The following is an 18096-nucleotide window of genomic DNA, read 5'->3' as shown; positions in this document are numbered from 1 at the left end:
TTTACTCACTGACCTCGGCAATATTTACTCACTAACCCAGGCAACATTTACTCGCTAACCCAGGCAACATTTACTCGCTAACCCAGGCAACATTTACTCACTAACCTCGGCAATATTAACTCACTAACCCAGGCAATATTAACTCACTGACCCAGGCAATATTTACTCACTGACCCAGGCAATATTTACTCACTAACCCAGGCAATATTTACTCACTGACCCAGGCAATATTTACTCACTAACCCAGGCAATATTTACTCACTAACCCAGGCAATATTTACTCACTGACCCAGGCAATATTTACTCACTGACCCAGGCAATATTTACTCACTGACCTCGGCAATATTTACTCACTAACCCAGGCAATATTTACTCACTGACCCAGGCAATATTTACTCACTGACCCAGGCAATATTTACTCACTGACCTCGGCAATATTTACTCACTAACCCAGGCAATATTTACTCACTGACCCAGGCAATATTTACTCGCTAACCCAGGCAATATTTACTCACTAACCCAGGCAATATTTACTCACTGACCCAGGCAATATTTACTCACTGACCCAGGCAATATTTACTCACTGACCTCGGCAATATTTACTCACTGACCTCGGCAATATTTACTCACTGACCTCGGCAATATTTACTCACTGACCCAGGCAATATTTACTCACTGACCTCGGCAATATTTACTCACTGACCTCGGCAATATTTACTCACTGACCTCGGCAATATTTACTCACTAACCCAGGCAATATTTACTCACTGACCTCGGCAATATTTACTCACTGACCCAGGCAATATTTACTCACTGACCTCGGCAATATTTACTCACTGACCTCGGCAATATTTACTCACTGACCTCGGCAATATTTACTCACTAACCCAGGCAATATTTACTCACTGACCCAGGCAATATTTACTCACTGACCCAGGCAATATTTACTCACTAACCCAGGCAATATTTACTCACTAACCCAGGCAATATTTACTCACTAACCCAGGCAATATTTACTCACTAACCCAGGCAATATTTACTCACTGACCCAGGCAATATTTACTCACTAACCTCGGCAATATTTACTCACTGACCTCGGCAATATTTACTCACTGACCTCGGCAATATTTACTCACTGACCTCGGCAATATTTACTCACTGACCCAGGCAATATTTACTCACTGACCTCGGCAATATTTACTCACTGACCTCGGCAATATTTACTCACTGACCTCGGCAATATTTACTCACTGACCTCGGCAATATTTACTCACTGACCCAGGCAATATTTACTCACTAACCCAGGCAATATTTACTCACTGACCCAGGCAATATTAACTCACTGACCCAGGCAATATTAACTCACTGACCCAGGCAATATTTACTCACTGACCCAGGCAATATTTACTCACTAACCTCGGCAATATTTACTCACTAACCCAGGCAATATTTACGCACTAACCCAGGCAATATTTACGCACTGACCCAGGCAATATTTACTCACTGACCCAGGCAATATTTACTCACTGACCGCGGCAATATTTACTCACTAACCCGGGCAATATTTACTCACTGACCCAGGCAATATTTACGCACTAACCCAGGCAATATTTACTCACTGACCTCGGCAATATTTACTCACTAACCCAGGCAATATTTACTCACTAACCCAGGCAATATTTACGCACTAACCCAGGCAATATTTACGCACTAACCCAGGCAATATTTACGCACTAACCCAGGCAATATTTACTCACTGACCCAGGCAATATTTACTCACTAACCTCGGCAATATTTACTCACTAACCCAGGCAATATTTACTCACTGACCCAGGCAATATTTACTCACTGACCTCGGCAATATTTACTCACTGACCCAGGCAATATTTACTCACTGACCCAGGCAATATTTACTCACTGACCTCGGCAATATTTACTCACTGACCCAGGCAATATTTACTCACTGACCCAGGCAATATTTACTCACTGACCTCGGCAATATTTACTCACTGACCCAGGCAATATTTACTCACTGACCCAGGCAATATTTACTCACTGACCCAGGCAATATTTACTCACTGACCCAGGCAATATTTACTCACTGACCTCGGCAATATTTACTCACTGACCTCGGCAATATTTACTCACTGACCGCGGCAATATTTACTCACTGACCTCGGCAATATTAACTCACTGACCCAGGCAATATTTACTCACTGACCTCGGCAATATTTACTCACTAACCCAGGCAATATTTACTCACTGACCTCGGCAATATTTACTCACTAACCCAGGCAATATTTACTCACTGACCTCGGCAATATTTACTCACTAACCCAGGCAATATTTACTCACTAACCCAGGCAATATTTACTCACTGACCCAGGCAATATTTACTCACTGACCTCGGCAATATTTACTCACTAACCCAGGCAATATTTACTCACTGACCTCGGCAATATTTACTCACTAACCCAGGCAATATTTACTCACTGACCTCGGCAATATTTACTCACTAACCCAGGCAATATTTACTCACTAACCCAGGCAATATTTACTCACTAACCCAGGCAATATTTACTCACTGACCCAGGCAATATTTACTCACTGACCTCGGCAATATTTACTCACTGACCTCGGCAATATTTACTCACTAACCCCGGCAATATTTACTCACTAACCTCGGCAATATTTACTCACTAACCCAGGCAATATTTACTCACTGACCCAGGCAATATTTACTCACTGACCTCGGCAATATTTACTCACTGACCCAGGCAATATTTACTCACTGACCCAGGCAATATTTACTCACTGACCTCGGCAATATTTACTCACTGACCCAGGCAATATTTACTCACTGACCCAGGCAATATTTACTCACTGACCTCGGCAATATTTACTCACTAACCCAGGCAATATTTACTCACTGACCTCGGCAATATTAACTCACTGACCCAGGCAATATTTACTCACTGACCTCGGCAATATTTACTCACTAACCCAGGCAATATTTACTCACTGACCTCGGCAATATTTACTCACTAACCCAGGCAATATTTACTCACTGACCTCGGCAATATTTACTCACTGACCCAGGCAATATTTACTCACTGACCCAGGCAATATTTACTCACTGACCCAGGCAATATTTACTCACTGACCCAGGCAATATTTACTCACTGACCTCGGCAATATTTACTCACTGACCTCGGCAATATTTACTCACTGACCCAGGCAATATTTACTCACTGACCTCGGCAATATTAACTCACTGACCCAGGCAATATTTACTCACTGACCCAGGCAATATTTACTCACTAACCCCGGCAATATTTACTCACTGACCCAGGCAATATTTACTCACTGACCCAGGCAATATTTACTCACTGACCTCGGCAATATTTACTCACTGACCTCGGCAATATTTACTCACTGACCCAGGCAATATTTACTCACTGACCCAGGCAATATTTACTCACTAACCCAGGCAATATTTACTCACTGACCTCGGCAATATTTACTCACTGACCTCGGCAATATTTACTCACTGACCCAGGCAATATTTACGCACTAACCCAGGCAATATTAACTCACTGACCCAGGCAATATTAACTCACTGACCCAGGCAATATTAACTCACTGACCCAGGCAATATTTACTCACTGACCTCGGCAATATTAACTCACTGACCCAGGCAATATTTACTCACTGACCCAGGCAATATTTACTCACTGACCCAGGCAATATTTACTCACTGACCTCGGCAATATTTACGCACTAACCCAGGCAATATTTACTCACTGACCCAGGCAATATTTACTCACTAACCCAGGCAATATTTACTCACTAACCTCGGCAATATTTACGCACTAACCCGGGCAATATTTACTCACTGACCTCGGCAATATTAACTCACTGACCCAGGCAATATTAACTCACTGACCCAGGCAATATTAACTCACTGACCCAGGCAATATTTACTCACTGACCCAGGCAATATTTACTCACTAACCCAGGCAATATTTACTCACTGACCTCGGCAATATTTACTCACTGACCTCGGCAATATTTACTCACTGACCCGGGCAATATTAACTCACTGACCCAGGCAATATTAACTCACTGACCCAGGCAATATTAACTCACTGACCTCGGCAATATTTACTCACTGACCCAGGCAATATTTACTCACTGACCCAGGCAATATTTACGCACTAACCCAGGCAATATTTACTCACTGACCCAGGCAATATTTACGCACTAACCCGGGCAATATTTACTCACTAACCTCGGCAATATTTACTCACTGACCCAGGCAATATTAACTCACTGACCCAGGCAATATTAACTCACTGACCCAGGCAATATTTACTCACTGACCGCGGCAATATTTACTCACTAACCCAGGCAATATTTAGCCCATCACCGACTTCTAGTAACCTTTCAGGCATTGTGTTCCAGATGATTGAAACCGGTCACCTGGTTGATGTTTATGGGATCTTACTGTCCACAAATTGGCTGCAATACCATAGTGGCCACTCTTCAAAAGGTGCTTCGTTGGCCGGAAGGTGCAGAGGTTGAGAAAGGCCCTAGAGAAATGCGAAACACTTTTTAATACAAGTGCCTTTTAAGGAGCAGTGGCCGTATTTTGGGTTACAATGAATCCCAGCTCAGCGGTTTTGGCATCTTTAAGCATCTGCTGTTTCTTCTCCCGCTCACAGTTCTTTCTTTGTGTTCAGGAGACCTATCAGTCCGTCTACAACTGGCAGTTCGTTCATTGCCTGTACCTTTGGTGTCGTGTGTTGAGTACCATTTATCCCAGTGAAGTTCTGGAGCCACTCATTTATCCACTGACTCAAGTTACCATTGGCTGTATCAAGTGAGTACCTGTGATGTGTGATGTTGTCTCTGTGCTGAGAGCAGCCAAGAGAGAGAGAGAGTTGGTGGAAACAATAATTGTTAGGAATTGGGAGCTTGCTCGTTTTCCCATCGCCGTCACTTTGCAGACTTGGATGGGTTCAGAAGAGGTGGTTAGTCTCTTTGAAACCATCTCGCCCATTAATCCTAAAGGCAATTAACTTGCCATGGGCTGTATTAGAGTGAACACTATTGTCGGTAATTTCCCCTCCAGCCCCCACACCATCGTGACTTGGAACTATGTCCTTATTCCCTTGCTGTTGCTGGATCAACATCCTGGTATTCCTTCCCCAGTGATCCTGTTGGTGTCCCTACCGGTCTGGGGACTGCAGTGGTGCAAGAATAGAGCTCACCACCACCACCACCATCACCATCTCCTCCTTTAGGGCAGTTACTCCTGTCCTACCAATGAAACTCTCATTCCGGCAATGAATAAACAAAATGCCTGACCACAAATCTCGCCAAAGGAACAGCTTTTTCCATATAATATAGCGTTTATTTATCCTAATCGCTATCTATGTCTGTCCCCATGTGCCACAAGTGAATTAAAAATAAGGTTCTCTTTAAACAATATAAACATAAGGGGCGGCACGGTGGCTCAGTGGTTAGCACTGCTGCCTCATAGCACCAGGGTCCCAGGTTCGATTCCAGCCTTGGGTGACTGCCTGTGTGGAGTTTGCACATTGTCTGTGTGGGTTTCCTCTGGGTGCTCCGGTTTCCTCCCACAGTCCAAAGATGTGCAGGTCAGGTGAATTGGTCATGCTAAATTGCCCGTAGTGTTCGGTGCATTCGTCAGAGGGAAATGGGTCTGGGTGGCTTACTGTTCAGAGGGTCGGTGTGGACTGGTTGGGCCGAAGGGCCTGTTTCCACACTGTAGGGAATCTAATCTTTGTGCAGCCTTCTCTTAATGCTCTCTGCTCTCAGGAAACAATCCCAGCTCCTGCAGTCTGTCCACGTCCACTGAAGACCTGTGCTCCTGGCACTGTCCCAGAGCACAGTCCAACCCTAAAGCCCCCCCTCACTCACCCTTCCTGAAATGCGGAGGATCAAATCCTGATGAGATCGAAAGGAGAGGATGCCTTAGGGTGGTCTGTGCCGTGTTGCTGAGGGCTGGGCATTGTTCCTCTGGCTGTCATCGGCACTTGTTTTGCTTCTAAAAATCAAAATTGAAGGTTGGAGATTTGGAAAGTTTGTAAAACCAGGGTGGTGCACCCTCTGTGTGGGCCCGGCAACATCCTGTCGGATTAGACTTTGTGGAATGATTGCATGTAAAACGTCCCGTTAAATCACCACCAAACCATGTGAGAGATGTACTTGTCTGACTAAGTAAACACATCCATGCTGATCAGCTAATGTCCTCTGGTTTCCCATTGATCTGAATATGGATTTTTGTGATGCTGTTTGAAATACTTTCATGTAATTAAGTGTCTTCTCCAACGCTATTTTTCTTTTCATTTCTTCACTGTGGATTGCACAGCCTTTACGGTCAGTTCTCCCAATGCTGAAACCACATACTGTCAAATACTCGGAATGAGTTTGTCCCATCAATTGTGATGCATAAAATAATCCAACGTTGCATGGTTGATATGCCCAGCATTTGCAAGTGACGGATGCACCTACAAGTTTTACTTGGCTAATGCCATCTTGTCTGCTATATTTGGTGATATGTTGCTTCATTTGCTACTGTATTAGGGCTGCGTTTACTCAAACGGGAATGAGTACTGGAACACACTGTTGGACATTTGCACTGCTATGTGGACTCCATCTAATGTAATGGGTGGCGTGGTGGCTCAGTGGTTAGCACTGCTGCCTCACAGCGCCAGGGACCTGGGTTCGATTCCAGCCTCGGGTGCCTGTCTGTGTGGAGTTTGCACTTTCTCTCCGTGCCTGTGTGGGTTTCCTCCGGGTGCTGTGGTTTCCTCCCACAGTCTAAAGATGTGTAGACTGGGTGGATTAACCATGGGAAATGAGTTACAGGGATAGGGTGGTGGGTAGGATTCGGAGGGTCGGTGCGTACTCGATTGGCCAAATGGCTTGTTTCCACACTGTAGGATTTCTGTGTACAAACTGCAAACTGCTGCCAAGTTACCTGGAGTAACCTGGCAGCACCTCGGAGAGAGAAACACTGAATGCTTTGAGTCCGATATGACTCCACTTCAGTTCTGAAGTCACGCTGGACTCGAAACATTAACTCTGTTTCTCTCTCTCTTCACAAGTGCAGTCAGACCTGCTGAGTTTCTCCAGCATTCTCTGTTTGTTTCCGATTTCCAGCATCTGCAGTGTTTTGCTTTTATGTGGATTTTGTATTCTGAGTCTGTCTTTTGTTTCTCCCGGAATGAGAAAGTTGAATACATTGCCTCCCAGTGCGCCTCTTGTATTGAAGAGGTTCACATGGAGAGCTGGTGTGAGAATCTCTCCGGTTCGATGGAAAGCTGGGGGTGGGTGGGGAGTTGTGTTGGCTTAAGTGTGGTGAGTGTAGAGGGACAGGTGAATGGAGAACGCACTCTGCTCCAGTCCAGAATCAAGTGCATTCACAGTGGGACAGGGAGAGAGGACAGGAGGATGGAAAGGGACAGGACTGTGCCTGGTAGCTGAGAGAGAGAAGGCAAAGTGAGTCAGGAGCTACTCAAGGGCCGTAATGGGCTGAGGCAATGACACTGTCCTTTGTCCAAGTGGATTGTTCATCCCGAGGCCTACGCTTTGGGAATTTATTTAATAAATCTAGAAAATAACATCTAGTCTTGACAATAATACCTGAAACTGCCAATGATTGACATACAAAACCATCTGAGTCACTAATGTGATTGCAGTTTTGGAGAAGAGATCTAGCTCAGGTCGTGGATCAGGTTGTAAGTTTGCTCGCTGAGCCGTTAGATTTGTTCTCAGACGTTTTGTCGCCATGTTAGGTAACATCGTCAGTGAGCGTCCAGTGAAGCACTGATGTTCTGTTCCACTTGCTATTTTTGTGTCTTCGTCTGTTGTGGTGGGTGATATCATGTCCAGTTCTGTTTCTGAAAGGTTGGTAAATGGGGCCTGAATCGATGTGTTTGTTAATGGAGTCCTAGTATGAATGCCAGGCCGCTAGGAATTCCCATGCGTGCCTTTGTTTAGCCTGTCCCAGGATGGATGTATTATCTCAGTTGAACTGGTGCCCTCCTTCGCCTGTGTGTGTGGATACCAGTGATTATTGGTCATGTCTTTTCATGACTAGTTGGTGCTCATGTATCCTGGTGGCTAGTTTCCTTCCCATCGTGTCCAATGTAATGTTTGTTCCACTCCTTGCAGGGTATTTTGTATATGACATTCATTCTGCTGGTTATTGGTACAGTCTCCTTTAAATTCATCAGGAGCTGTTTCACTGTGGTGGTAGGTTTGTGGGCTACCATGATGCCTAGGGGCTGGAGTAATCTGGTCGTCATCTCCAAGATGTCTTTAATGTATGGCAGGGTGGCTAGTGTCTCTGGGTGTGTTGTGTCTTGTTTCGGCCTGTTATGTAGGAATCGGTGGACTGCACTTATCGGGTACCCGTTGTTCCTGAATACTTTGTATCGGTTAGAACCAGGCGTTAAGACATAGAAACGTAAACGTTAGGAGCTGGAGTAGGCCCTTCAGCCCCTCGAGCCTGCTCCAGCACTCACTATGATCACAGCTGATCATCAAACCTGTTCCTGCTTCTACCACATACCCTTTCATCCCTGTAGCTCTAAGAACTATATCCAACCCCGTCTTGGGACAATTCCACAGGCTTACCCCTCTCTGGATATGAAACTGCCTCTCTTACCCTAATGGTGGGTTTGTTTACAGAATGCAACATGGTGCGTGTCTGACACATACTGAGTACTACACACCCTGTCGCAGTGATCATTCTTTACATGTGTCCCATGTACTGAATTAAGCAACCCACTTCAGCTGTGCATCTTAATGTGACTGACGTCTCAGGATCAAGGAGGTTCCTGGTTTATGTCTTATGGCCACATTAGTAAGACCATAAGACATAGGAGCAGAAATTAGGCCATTCAGCCCACAATGTCTGCTCCACCAATCGTGGCTGATACATTTCTCAACTCCATTCTCCCACTTTCTCCCCATAACCCGTGATCCCTTTGATACTCAAGAACTTATCTATCTCAGTCTTAAATATACTCAATGACCCGGCCTCCACAGCCTTCTGTGGCAGTGAATTCCATAGATTCCCCACTCTCTGGCTGGAGAAGTTTCTCCTTATCTCCGTTCTAAAAGGTCTTCCCTTTACTCTAAGGCTGTGCCCTCGGGTCCTAGTCTCTCCTACCAATGGAAACATCTTCCCACCATCTACTCTGTCCAGGCTATTCAGTATTCTGTACATTTCAATTAGATCCCTCCTCATCTTTCAAAACTCCATCGAGTATAGACCCAGAGTCTTCAAACATTCCTCATACGTTAAGCTTTTCATTCCTGGGGCCATTCTCATGTGAACCGCCTCTGAACATGCTGCAGGGCCAGTACATCCTTCCAGAGATATGGGGCCCAAAACTGCACACAGATCTCCAAATGTGACCTAACCAGTAAGAGGCAGGTGCCTGTGTTGTGGAAAGAACAAGAGTCCTGTATTGTGACGCAGGGTGCTACTGGAATGCAGTGCGTGGCAGCAGTCAGATTGGGAGCGGCTGGTCAGGGGTCCGATGGTAGTTTTACTGCAGCTCAGTTATGTTAAGCCAGTGTGAGGCAGAAAACACAGGTACCTCTCTGCGGCGGCTTTCCCTGTGTCACCCATCTCCCTCAGTGGCTGCAGTTTCTGTTCACTCCCTGTGTAAGAAAGGGAAGGGCGAGAAATGGAAAGGGAACCCAGGTGAACAATTCACCCATTGACGGTGGCGCAGGAGCTCTCAGTCTCGTTTTCCCCGTCACCTTGAGAACAGCAGTGTTAGAAATGGATTGACAGAGTCCGACTGTAAGTTGCTGTGTAGAGTCTGGAGATCGAGGGGATACAGAATTGATTCTGACTTCTCATCCTTCCTCCCTGCTGTCTCATGCTGAGCTCTCGAGATATTTTCAGGATCGCCGTGTTCAGAAATGGCATTGTGCACCTCTGGAGTAGATGGGACTTGAACCCAGGGGGTCTCCTGGTCCAGAGGTAGGGGCACTGCCCCTGTGCCACCAGTTTGAGGCAGCAGCCTGTCTGGTGGTGGTGGTTATAATGTGAATTGTGACATGCTTTTCCTGTGGGTGTTGGCCGTGTTACCCATGATCCAGGGCTGGCTTGGATGTGTGTGAATCGGGCTGTGGACGAGGTACGGAATGGAGATGTTCTATCTTGGAGGGCGTGGGAGGTGGTCAGTTACGGAGCCCCCGACACCACACCCCAGGGTATCGCAGCGCTGACCCAATGTTGGTTAAAGTGGAGGCCTTTTACAGAAGGACAGTGACGTAAACTGAGCAGTAACCGCAAAAGCGTTGAAACTTGAGAGCAATGATTTCAGCAAGTGTCGTGTGAAATAGCATCTCCTGCATCACCCAACAAGAAACCTGGCTCATCTCACAGTGTGACCACCACCACCCTGCGTCCCCACCCTCGCTCCCTCTCTCTGACCTGCGTCCCCATCCTCGCCCCCTCTCTCTGACCTGCGTCCCCATCCTCGCCCCCTCTCTCTGACCTGCGTCCCCATCCTCGCCCCCTCTCTCTGACCTGCGTCCCCATCCTCGCCCCCTCTCTCTGACCTGCGCACCCACCCTCGCACTCTTGGCCCTGCGTCCCCACCCCCGCGCCCTCTCTCTGACCTGCGCACCCACCCTCGCACTCTTGGCCCTGCGTCCCCACCCCCGCGCCCTCTCTCTGACCTGCGCCCCCACCCTCGCCCCCCACTCTCTGACCTGCATCCCCACCCTCGGCCCCTCACTCTGACCTGCGTCCCCACCCTCTCCATCTCAGCCCGGTGTCCCCACCCTCGCTCCCTCCCTCTCAGCCCTGCGTCCCCACCCTCGCCCTCTCGGCCTTGCGTCCCCACCCTCGCCCCCCACTCTCTGACCTGCGTCCCTTCTCTCACCCCCTCTCTCTCGGCCCTGCATCTCCATCCTCGCCCCCTCTCTCTCTGACCTGCATCCCCACCCTCGGCCACTCTCTCTGATCTGCGCCCCCACCCTCGCCCTCCCGGCCTTGCGTCCCCACCCTCACCCCCTCTCTCTCGGCCCTGCGTCCCCACCGTCACCCCCTCTCTCTCGGAATTGCGTCCCCACCCTCACCCACTCTCTCTTGGCCCTGCGCCCCCAACCCTGTCCCCACTCTCTCTGCCTCTCTCTCTGACCTGCGTCCCCACCCTCACCCCCTCTCGGCCCTGCGTTTTCCCCCCCCCCCTCACCCCCTCTATCTCTGACCTGCGTCCCCACCCTCACCCCCTCTCTCTCGGCCCTGCGTCCCCACCCTCACCCCCTCTCTCTGACCTGCGTCCCCACCCTCACCCCCTCTCTCTGACCTGCGTCCCCACCCTCACCCCCTCTCTCTGACCTGCGTCCCCACCCTCACCCCCTCTCTCTCGGCCCTGCACCACCACCCTCGCCCTCTCTCTCTTGCCCCTGCGTCCCCACCCTCAACCCCTCTCTCTCGGCACTGCACCCCCACCCTCAACCCCTCTCTCTGACCTGCGTCCCCACCCTCACCCCCTCTCTCTGACCTGCGTCCCCACCCTCACCCCCTCTCTCTCGGCCCTGCACCACCACCCTCGCCCCCTCTCTCTTGCCCCTGCGTCCCCACCCTCAACCCCTCTCTCTCGGCACTGCACCCCCACCCTCAACCCCTCTCTCTGACCTGCGTCCCCACCCTCACCCCCTCTCTCTCGGTCCTGCGTCCCCACCCTCACCCCCTCTCTCTCTGACCTGTGTCCCCACCCTCAGCCCCTCTCTCTCGGCCCTGCGTCCCCACCCTCACCCCCTCTCTCTCTGACCTGCGTCCCCACCCTCACCCCCTCTCTCTCTGACCTGTGTCCCCACCCTAGCCCCCTCTCTCTGACCTGTGTCCCCACCCTAGCCCCCTCTCTCTCGGAATTGCGTCCCCACCCTCACCCACTCTCTCTTGGCCCTGCGCCCCCTCCCCTGTCCCCACTCTCTCTGCCTCTCTCTCTGACCTGCGTCCCCACCCTCACCCCCTCTCTCTCGGCCCTGCGTCACCCCCCCCCCCCCACCCCCACCCCCTCTCTCTCTGACCTGTGTCCCCACCCTAGCCCCCTCTCTCTGACCTGTGTCCCCACCCTAGCCCCCTCTCTCGGCACTGCACCCCCACCCTCAACCCCTCTCTCTGACCTGCGTTCCCACCCTCACCCCCTCTCGGCCCTGCGTCCCCACCCTCACTCCCTCTCTCTGACCTGCGTCCCCACCCTCGCCCCCCCACTCTCTGACCTGCGTCCCTTCTCTCACCCCTTCTCTCTCGGCCCTGCGTCCTCATCCTCGGCCCCTCTCTCTGACCTGCGTCCCCACCCTCACCCCCTCTCTCTGACCTGCGTCCCCACCCTCACCCCCTCTCTCTGACCTGCGTCCCCACCCTCACCCCCTCTCTCTCGGCCCTGCACCACCACCCTCGCCCTCTCTCTCTTGCCCCTGCGTCCCCACCCTCAACCCCTCTCTCTCGGCACTGCACCCCCACCCTCAACCCCTCTCTCTGACCTGCGTCCCCACCCTCACCCCCTCTCTCTGACCTGCGTCCCCACCCTCACCCCCTCTCTCTCGGCCCTGCACCACCACCCTCGCCCCCTCTCTCTTGCCCCTGCGTCCCCACCCTCAACCCCTCTCTCTCGGCACTGCACCCCCACCCTCAACCCCTCTCTCTGACCTGCGTCCCCACCCTCACCCCCTCTCTCTCGGTCCTGCGTCCCCACCCTCACCCCCTCTCTCTCTGACCTGTGTCCCCACCCTCAGCCCCTCTCTCTCGGCCCTGCGTCCCCACCCTCACCCCCTCTCTCTCTGACCTGCGTCCCCACCCTCACCCCCTCTCTCTCTGACCTGTGTCCCCACCCTAGCCCCCTCTCTCTGACCTGTGTCCCCACCCTAGCCCCCTCTCTCTCGGAATTGCGTCCCCACCCTCACCCACTCTCTCTTGGCCCTGCGCCCCCTCCCCTGTCCCCACTCTCTCTGCCTCTCTCTCTGACCTGCGTCCCCACCCTCACCCCCTCTCTCTCGGCCCTGCGTCACCCCCCCCCCCCCCCCCCACCCCCTCTCTCTCTGACCTGTGTCCCCACCCTAGCCCCCTCTCTCTGACCTGTGTCCCCACCCTAGCCCCCTCTCTCGGCACTGCACCCCCACCCTCAACCCCTCTCTCTGACCTGCGTTCCCACCCTCACCCCCTCTCGGCCCTGCGTCCCCACCCTCACTCCCTCTCTCTGACCTGCGTCCCCACCCTCGCCCCCCCACTCTCTGACCTGCGTCCCTTCTCTCACCCCTTCTCTCTCGGCCCTGCGTCCTCATCCTCGGCCCCTCTCTCTGACCTGCGTCCCCACCCTCGTCCTCTCGGCCCTGCATCCCCATCCTCGCGCCCTCTCTCTGACCTGCGCCCCCACCCTTGCCCTCTCGGCCTTGCGTCCCCACCCTCACCCCCTCTCTCTCAGCCCTGCGTCCCCACCCTCGCCCCCTCTCTCTCAGCCCTGTGTCCCCAACCTTGCCCCCTCTCTCTCGGCCCTGCGCCCCCACCCTCGCCCCCTCTCTCTCGGCCCTGCGCCCCGACCCTCGCCCCCTCTCTCTCGGCCCTGCGTCCCCACCCTCGCCCCCTCTCTCTCGGAATTACATCCCCACCCTCGACCCCCTCTCTCTCGGCCCTGCGTCCCCACCTTCACCCCCTCTCTGTGACCTGCGTCCCCACCCTCACCCCATCTCTCGCGGCCCTGCGTCCCCACCCTCACACTCTCTCTCTCTCTCTCTGACCTGCGTCCCCACCCTCACACCCTCTCTCTCTGACCTGCGCCCCCAACCTTGCCCGCTCGGCCCTGCGTCCCCACCCTCACCCCCTCTCTCTGACCTGCGTCCCCAACCTCGCCCCCTCCCTCTCAGCCCTGCGTCCCCACCCTTGCCTCCTCTCTCTCTCGGCCCTGCGTCCCCACCACACCCTCTCTCTCTGACCTGCGCCCCCACCCTCGCACCCGCCCTCTCGGCCCTGCGCCCCCACCCTCGCACCCGCCCTCTCGGCCCTGCGCCCCCACCCTCGCACCCGCCCTCTCGGCCCTGCGCCCCCACCCTCGCACCCGCCCTCTCGGCCCTGCGCCCCCACCCTCGCACCCGCCCTCTCGGCCCTGCGCCCCCACCCTCGCACCCGCCCTCTCGGCCCTGCGCCCCCACCCTCGCACCCGCCCTCTCGGCCCTGCGCCCCCACCCTCGCACCCGCCCTCTCGGCCCTGCGCCCCCACCCTCGCACCCGCCCTCTCGGCCCTGCGCCCCCACCCTCGCACCCGCCCTCTCGGCCCTGCGCCCCCACCCTCGCACCCGCCCTCTCGGCCCTGCGCCCCCACCCTCGCACCCGCCCTCTCGGCCCTGCGCCCCCACCCTCGCACCCGCCCTCTCGGCCCTGCGCCCCCACCCTCGCACCCGCCCTCTCGGCCCTGCGCCCCCACCCTCGCACCCGCCCTCTCGGCCCTGCGCCCCCACCCTCGCACCCGCCCTCTCGGCCCTGCGCCCCCACCCTCGCACCCGCCCTCTCGGCCCTGCGCCCCCACCCTCGCACCCGCCCTCTCGGCCCTGCGCCCCCACCCTCGCACCCGCCCTCTCGGCCCTGCGCCCCCACCCTCGCACCCGCCCTCTCGGCCCTGCGCCCCCACCCTCGCACCTGCCCTCTCGGCCCTGCGCCCCCACCCTCGCACCCGCCCTCTCGGCCCTGCGCCCCCACCCTCGCCCCCTCTCTCTCGGCCCTGCGTCCCCACCCTCAACCATTCTCTCTCGACCTTGCGTCCCCACCCTCACCCCCTCTCTCTCGGCCCTGCGACCCACCCTCGACACCCTCTCTCTCGGAATTGCAACCCCACCCTCGACCCCCTCTCTCTCTCGGCCCTGCGTCCCCACCCTCGCCCCCACTCTTTCGGCCTTGCGTCCCCACCTTCACCCCCTCTCTCTGACCTGCGCTCCCCACCCTCACCCTCTCGGCCCTTGGTCCTTGGCTATGATCCTTGCCCTCCTCCCATTGCTCTGCACCCTGTTTCACTGCCATGTATTCCAATCCCTTTACCCCCTCTCTTACTGCTCCCTCAATTGCCTTTCCTTGCTCACCCGGCCCCTCCACCCACTTTCTCTTCCCCAACCCTTCACTGAGGCTCCACTTTCATCTCCCTTCCTTGCTCGACTTCCCCAACACCCCTTCCCTGCCTCGTGCTCCCTTTCCTCTCAGTGCAGTGTTTATAAATATTGAGGGGATGGTGGTCCGGCCTTCAATACCCCTCCCACTCCTCTCTTTCAGTTGTTGGGGTGGGGGTGGGGTTGTCATTGTCCGATGGAGTGTCATGCGCACGTTGGTTATTTTCAAAGCCCCTGTCAGAGTATTGACCCAAGTTAGTACTGAGCAGTGGCACCAGGGGGCAGTGGCTGCTTGTGGTTGGCGATACAGTCTCGCAGGTCCCAAGGAAAGCTGCAAAATTAGCAGAGCATGAACTGTCAGCGTTTCAGGAGCTGTAGGAATTGAGTTATGACTCAAGCTCTGAACCAGGCACAAGGAGCTCTGCTTAAAGAATGGAAAACATCAAGGTGGGTTCTGCTTTGAAACCCAACTGAATCTTTCTCCAGGTGAATGAGATGTGACAGCCCCTATTGAGCATCTCAGGTTATGATTTCCAGTCCATTTGATTTTTTATTCCCCCGCAGTATAAATTCTAGTTTGGATTAATTGATTCTATCCTCATTGGTGTCCATCAGGTGAAGTTGCTTTAAGGTCTGGATTGAAAGACGGATCTCAGTTTTGTCATTGGAATGGTATCTTTGTGCAGTGAGAGTTTCTGACAGGGAGATGTGCTAGAGGAGGCTGTTCATGAGTCTTTGGGTCAAATGCAAGGTCCCAGAGCATTCTGGACAGCCAGCTGCAGATGGTAGACTTTCATGTTGTCCTCTTCTGGCTAATTCAATAAAATGGGTCTGAGTGTGTTACTCAGAACTCCTCGGAGGGGAGCAGGAGCTCCTTAACGCCATCTCCAGCTGTGACCGACGGTGGGTTTGAAGTTCAGCCGTTCACTCGAGATCCGACGTGACTCTGACTGAAGCAGCTGCCGTCCACGTTACAGCCAAACCTGATTAGAGCCAACAAGGAGGAGGCTGTGGCTTCTCCCCGTCACCTTCAGCTCTTCCAGCAGTTGCTGAAATCGTCAGAATCCAGCCCGGCCGGAATCTGATCCGGATTCAGGCCGAGCAAGTCGGGGGACTCCTCTACCATCGACAATTCCTGACATCAGGATTGTGACCAAAGACCTGCCTGGGTTCATGACAATTGATGCCTTAAGAGCTAGGGCAGGCCATTCAGCCCATTGTAGCTGCTTCCCCAGTCGGTGAGATTCAGCTGATCTACACATCCTCAGGTCCACTGGCAGGAGGGTCGCTCATTTCAGCTTCAGGGACCAGTTGGGGAGGGGGAGGGGGATGGGGATGGGGACAGGGACCGGGAGGGGTGCGGGAGGGGGTCCGAGATGGGGAGAAATGTCTCCACCCAGTCAGGGGTGAGCATGTGGAATTCTCTGCCACTGAAGATAGCAAATGTGGTTCCCTTGTTCAAAAAGGGGAGTAGGGATAGCCCTAGTAACTATAGGCCGGTGAGTCTCACTTCTGTTGTGGGCAAAGTCTTAGAGAGAATTGTAAGGGATAGGATTTATGCACATCTGGATAGGAATAATGTGATCAAGGATAGTCAGCATGGTTTTGTGAAGGGCAGGTCGTGCCTCATAAACCTTATTGAATTCTTTGAAAAGGTGACGAAGGAGGTTGATGAGGGGAAAGCGGTAGATGTGGTGTATATGGATTTTAGTAAGGCGTTTGATAAGGTTCCCCATGGTAGGCTACTGCAGAAAATACGGAGATATGGCATTGAGGGTGAGCTGGAGGTTTGGATTAGGAATTGGCTGGATGGAAGAAGACAGAGGGTAGTAGTTGATGGCAAAGTTTCTTCATGGAGTGCCGTCACTAGCGGTGTTCTGCAAGGATCTGTTTTGGGACCATTGCTGTTTGTCATTTTTATAAATGACCTGGAAGAGGGGTTAGAAGGTTGGGTGAGCAAGTTTGCGGATGATACGAAAGTCGGAGGAGTTGTTGACAGCGAGGAAGGATGTGGCAGGTTACAGCAGGATATAGAGAAGCTGCAGAACTGGGCAGAAAGGTGGCAAATGGAATTCAATGTAGCTAAATGTGAGGTGATTCACTTTGGGAAGAATAACAAAAAGATGGGGTACTGGGCTAATGGTCGGATACTTGGTAGTGTGGATGAGCAGAGGGATCTTGGTGTCCATGTACACAGATCTCTGAAAGTTGCCACCCAGGTAAATAGTGCGGTGAGGAAGGCATATGGCGTACTGGCTTTTATTGGTAGAGGAATTGAGTTCCGGAGTCCTGAGGTCATGATGCAGTTGTATAAGACTCTGGTGCGGCCGCATCTGGAATATTGTGTGCAGTTTTGGTCGCCATACTATAGGAAGGATGTGGAGGCACTGGAACGGGTGCAGAGGAGGTTTACCAGGATGTTGCCTGGTATGGAAGGAAGATCGTATGAGGAAAGACTGAGACACTTGGGGCTGTTTTCATTAGAGAAAAGAAGGTTTAGGGGTGACTTGATTGAGGTGTACAAGATGATTAGGGGGTTAGATAGGGTTGACAGTGTGAACCTTTTCCCGCGTATGGAGTCGGGTATTACAAGGGGGCATAGCTTTAAATTAAGGGGGGGTAGATATAGGACTGATGTTAGGGGTAGGTTCTTCACTCAGCGAGTCGTGAGTTCATGGAATGCCCTGCCAGTAGCAGTCATGGACTCTCCCTCTTTATGGGCATTTAAGCGGGCATTGGATAGGTATATGGAGGATAGTGGGTTAGTATAGGTTAGGTGGGCTTGGATCGGCGCAACATCGAGGGCCAAAGGGCCTGTACTGCGCTGTATTCTTCTATGTTCTATGTTCTATGAAAGCAGTTGAGCTCAAAACATTGAATGCTCAACAAGGAGTTAGATATATTCCTATAGCGTAAGGAATCACAGGATCTCGGGGG

General features: G+C 52.8%; 1 protein-coding gene across 2 annotated transcripts in view; it reads left to right on the top strand.

Moving 5' to 3' along the window:
• The window catches only part of noc2l (NOC2-like nucleolar associated transcriptional repressor), a 175254-nt gene that overhangs the window by 56961 nt on the left and 100197 nt on the right, over positions 1 to 18096 (top strand). For both annotated transcript variants that reach the window (XM_087980302.1, XM_043676134.2), the window contains exon 11: positions 4743 to 4882. In XM_087980302.1, coding sequence (XP_087836428.1) covers positions 4743 to 4882 — 140 coding nt within the window. The remainder of the gene's footprint in view (positions 1 to 4742; positions 4883 to 18096) is intronic.

This window comes from Chiloscyllium plagiosum, unplaced genomic scaffold (genome assembly GCF_037043375.1).
Source record: "Chiloscyllium plagiosum isolate Xiang-an unplaced genomic scaffold, Cpla_swu_hap1 HiC_scaffold_37, whole genome shotgun sequence".
Lineage (NCBI taxonomy): Eukaryota > Metazoa > Chordata > Chondrichthyes > Orectolobiformes > Hemiscylliidae > Chiloscyllium > Chiloscyllium plagiosum.
The sequence above is the reverse complement of the archived record's forward strand: the minus strand, read 5'-3'. Positions and strand labels throughout refer to the sequence as shown.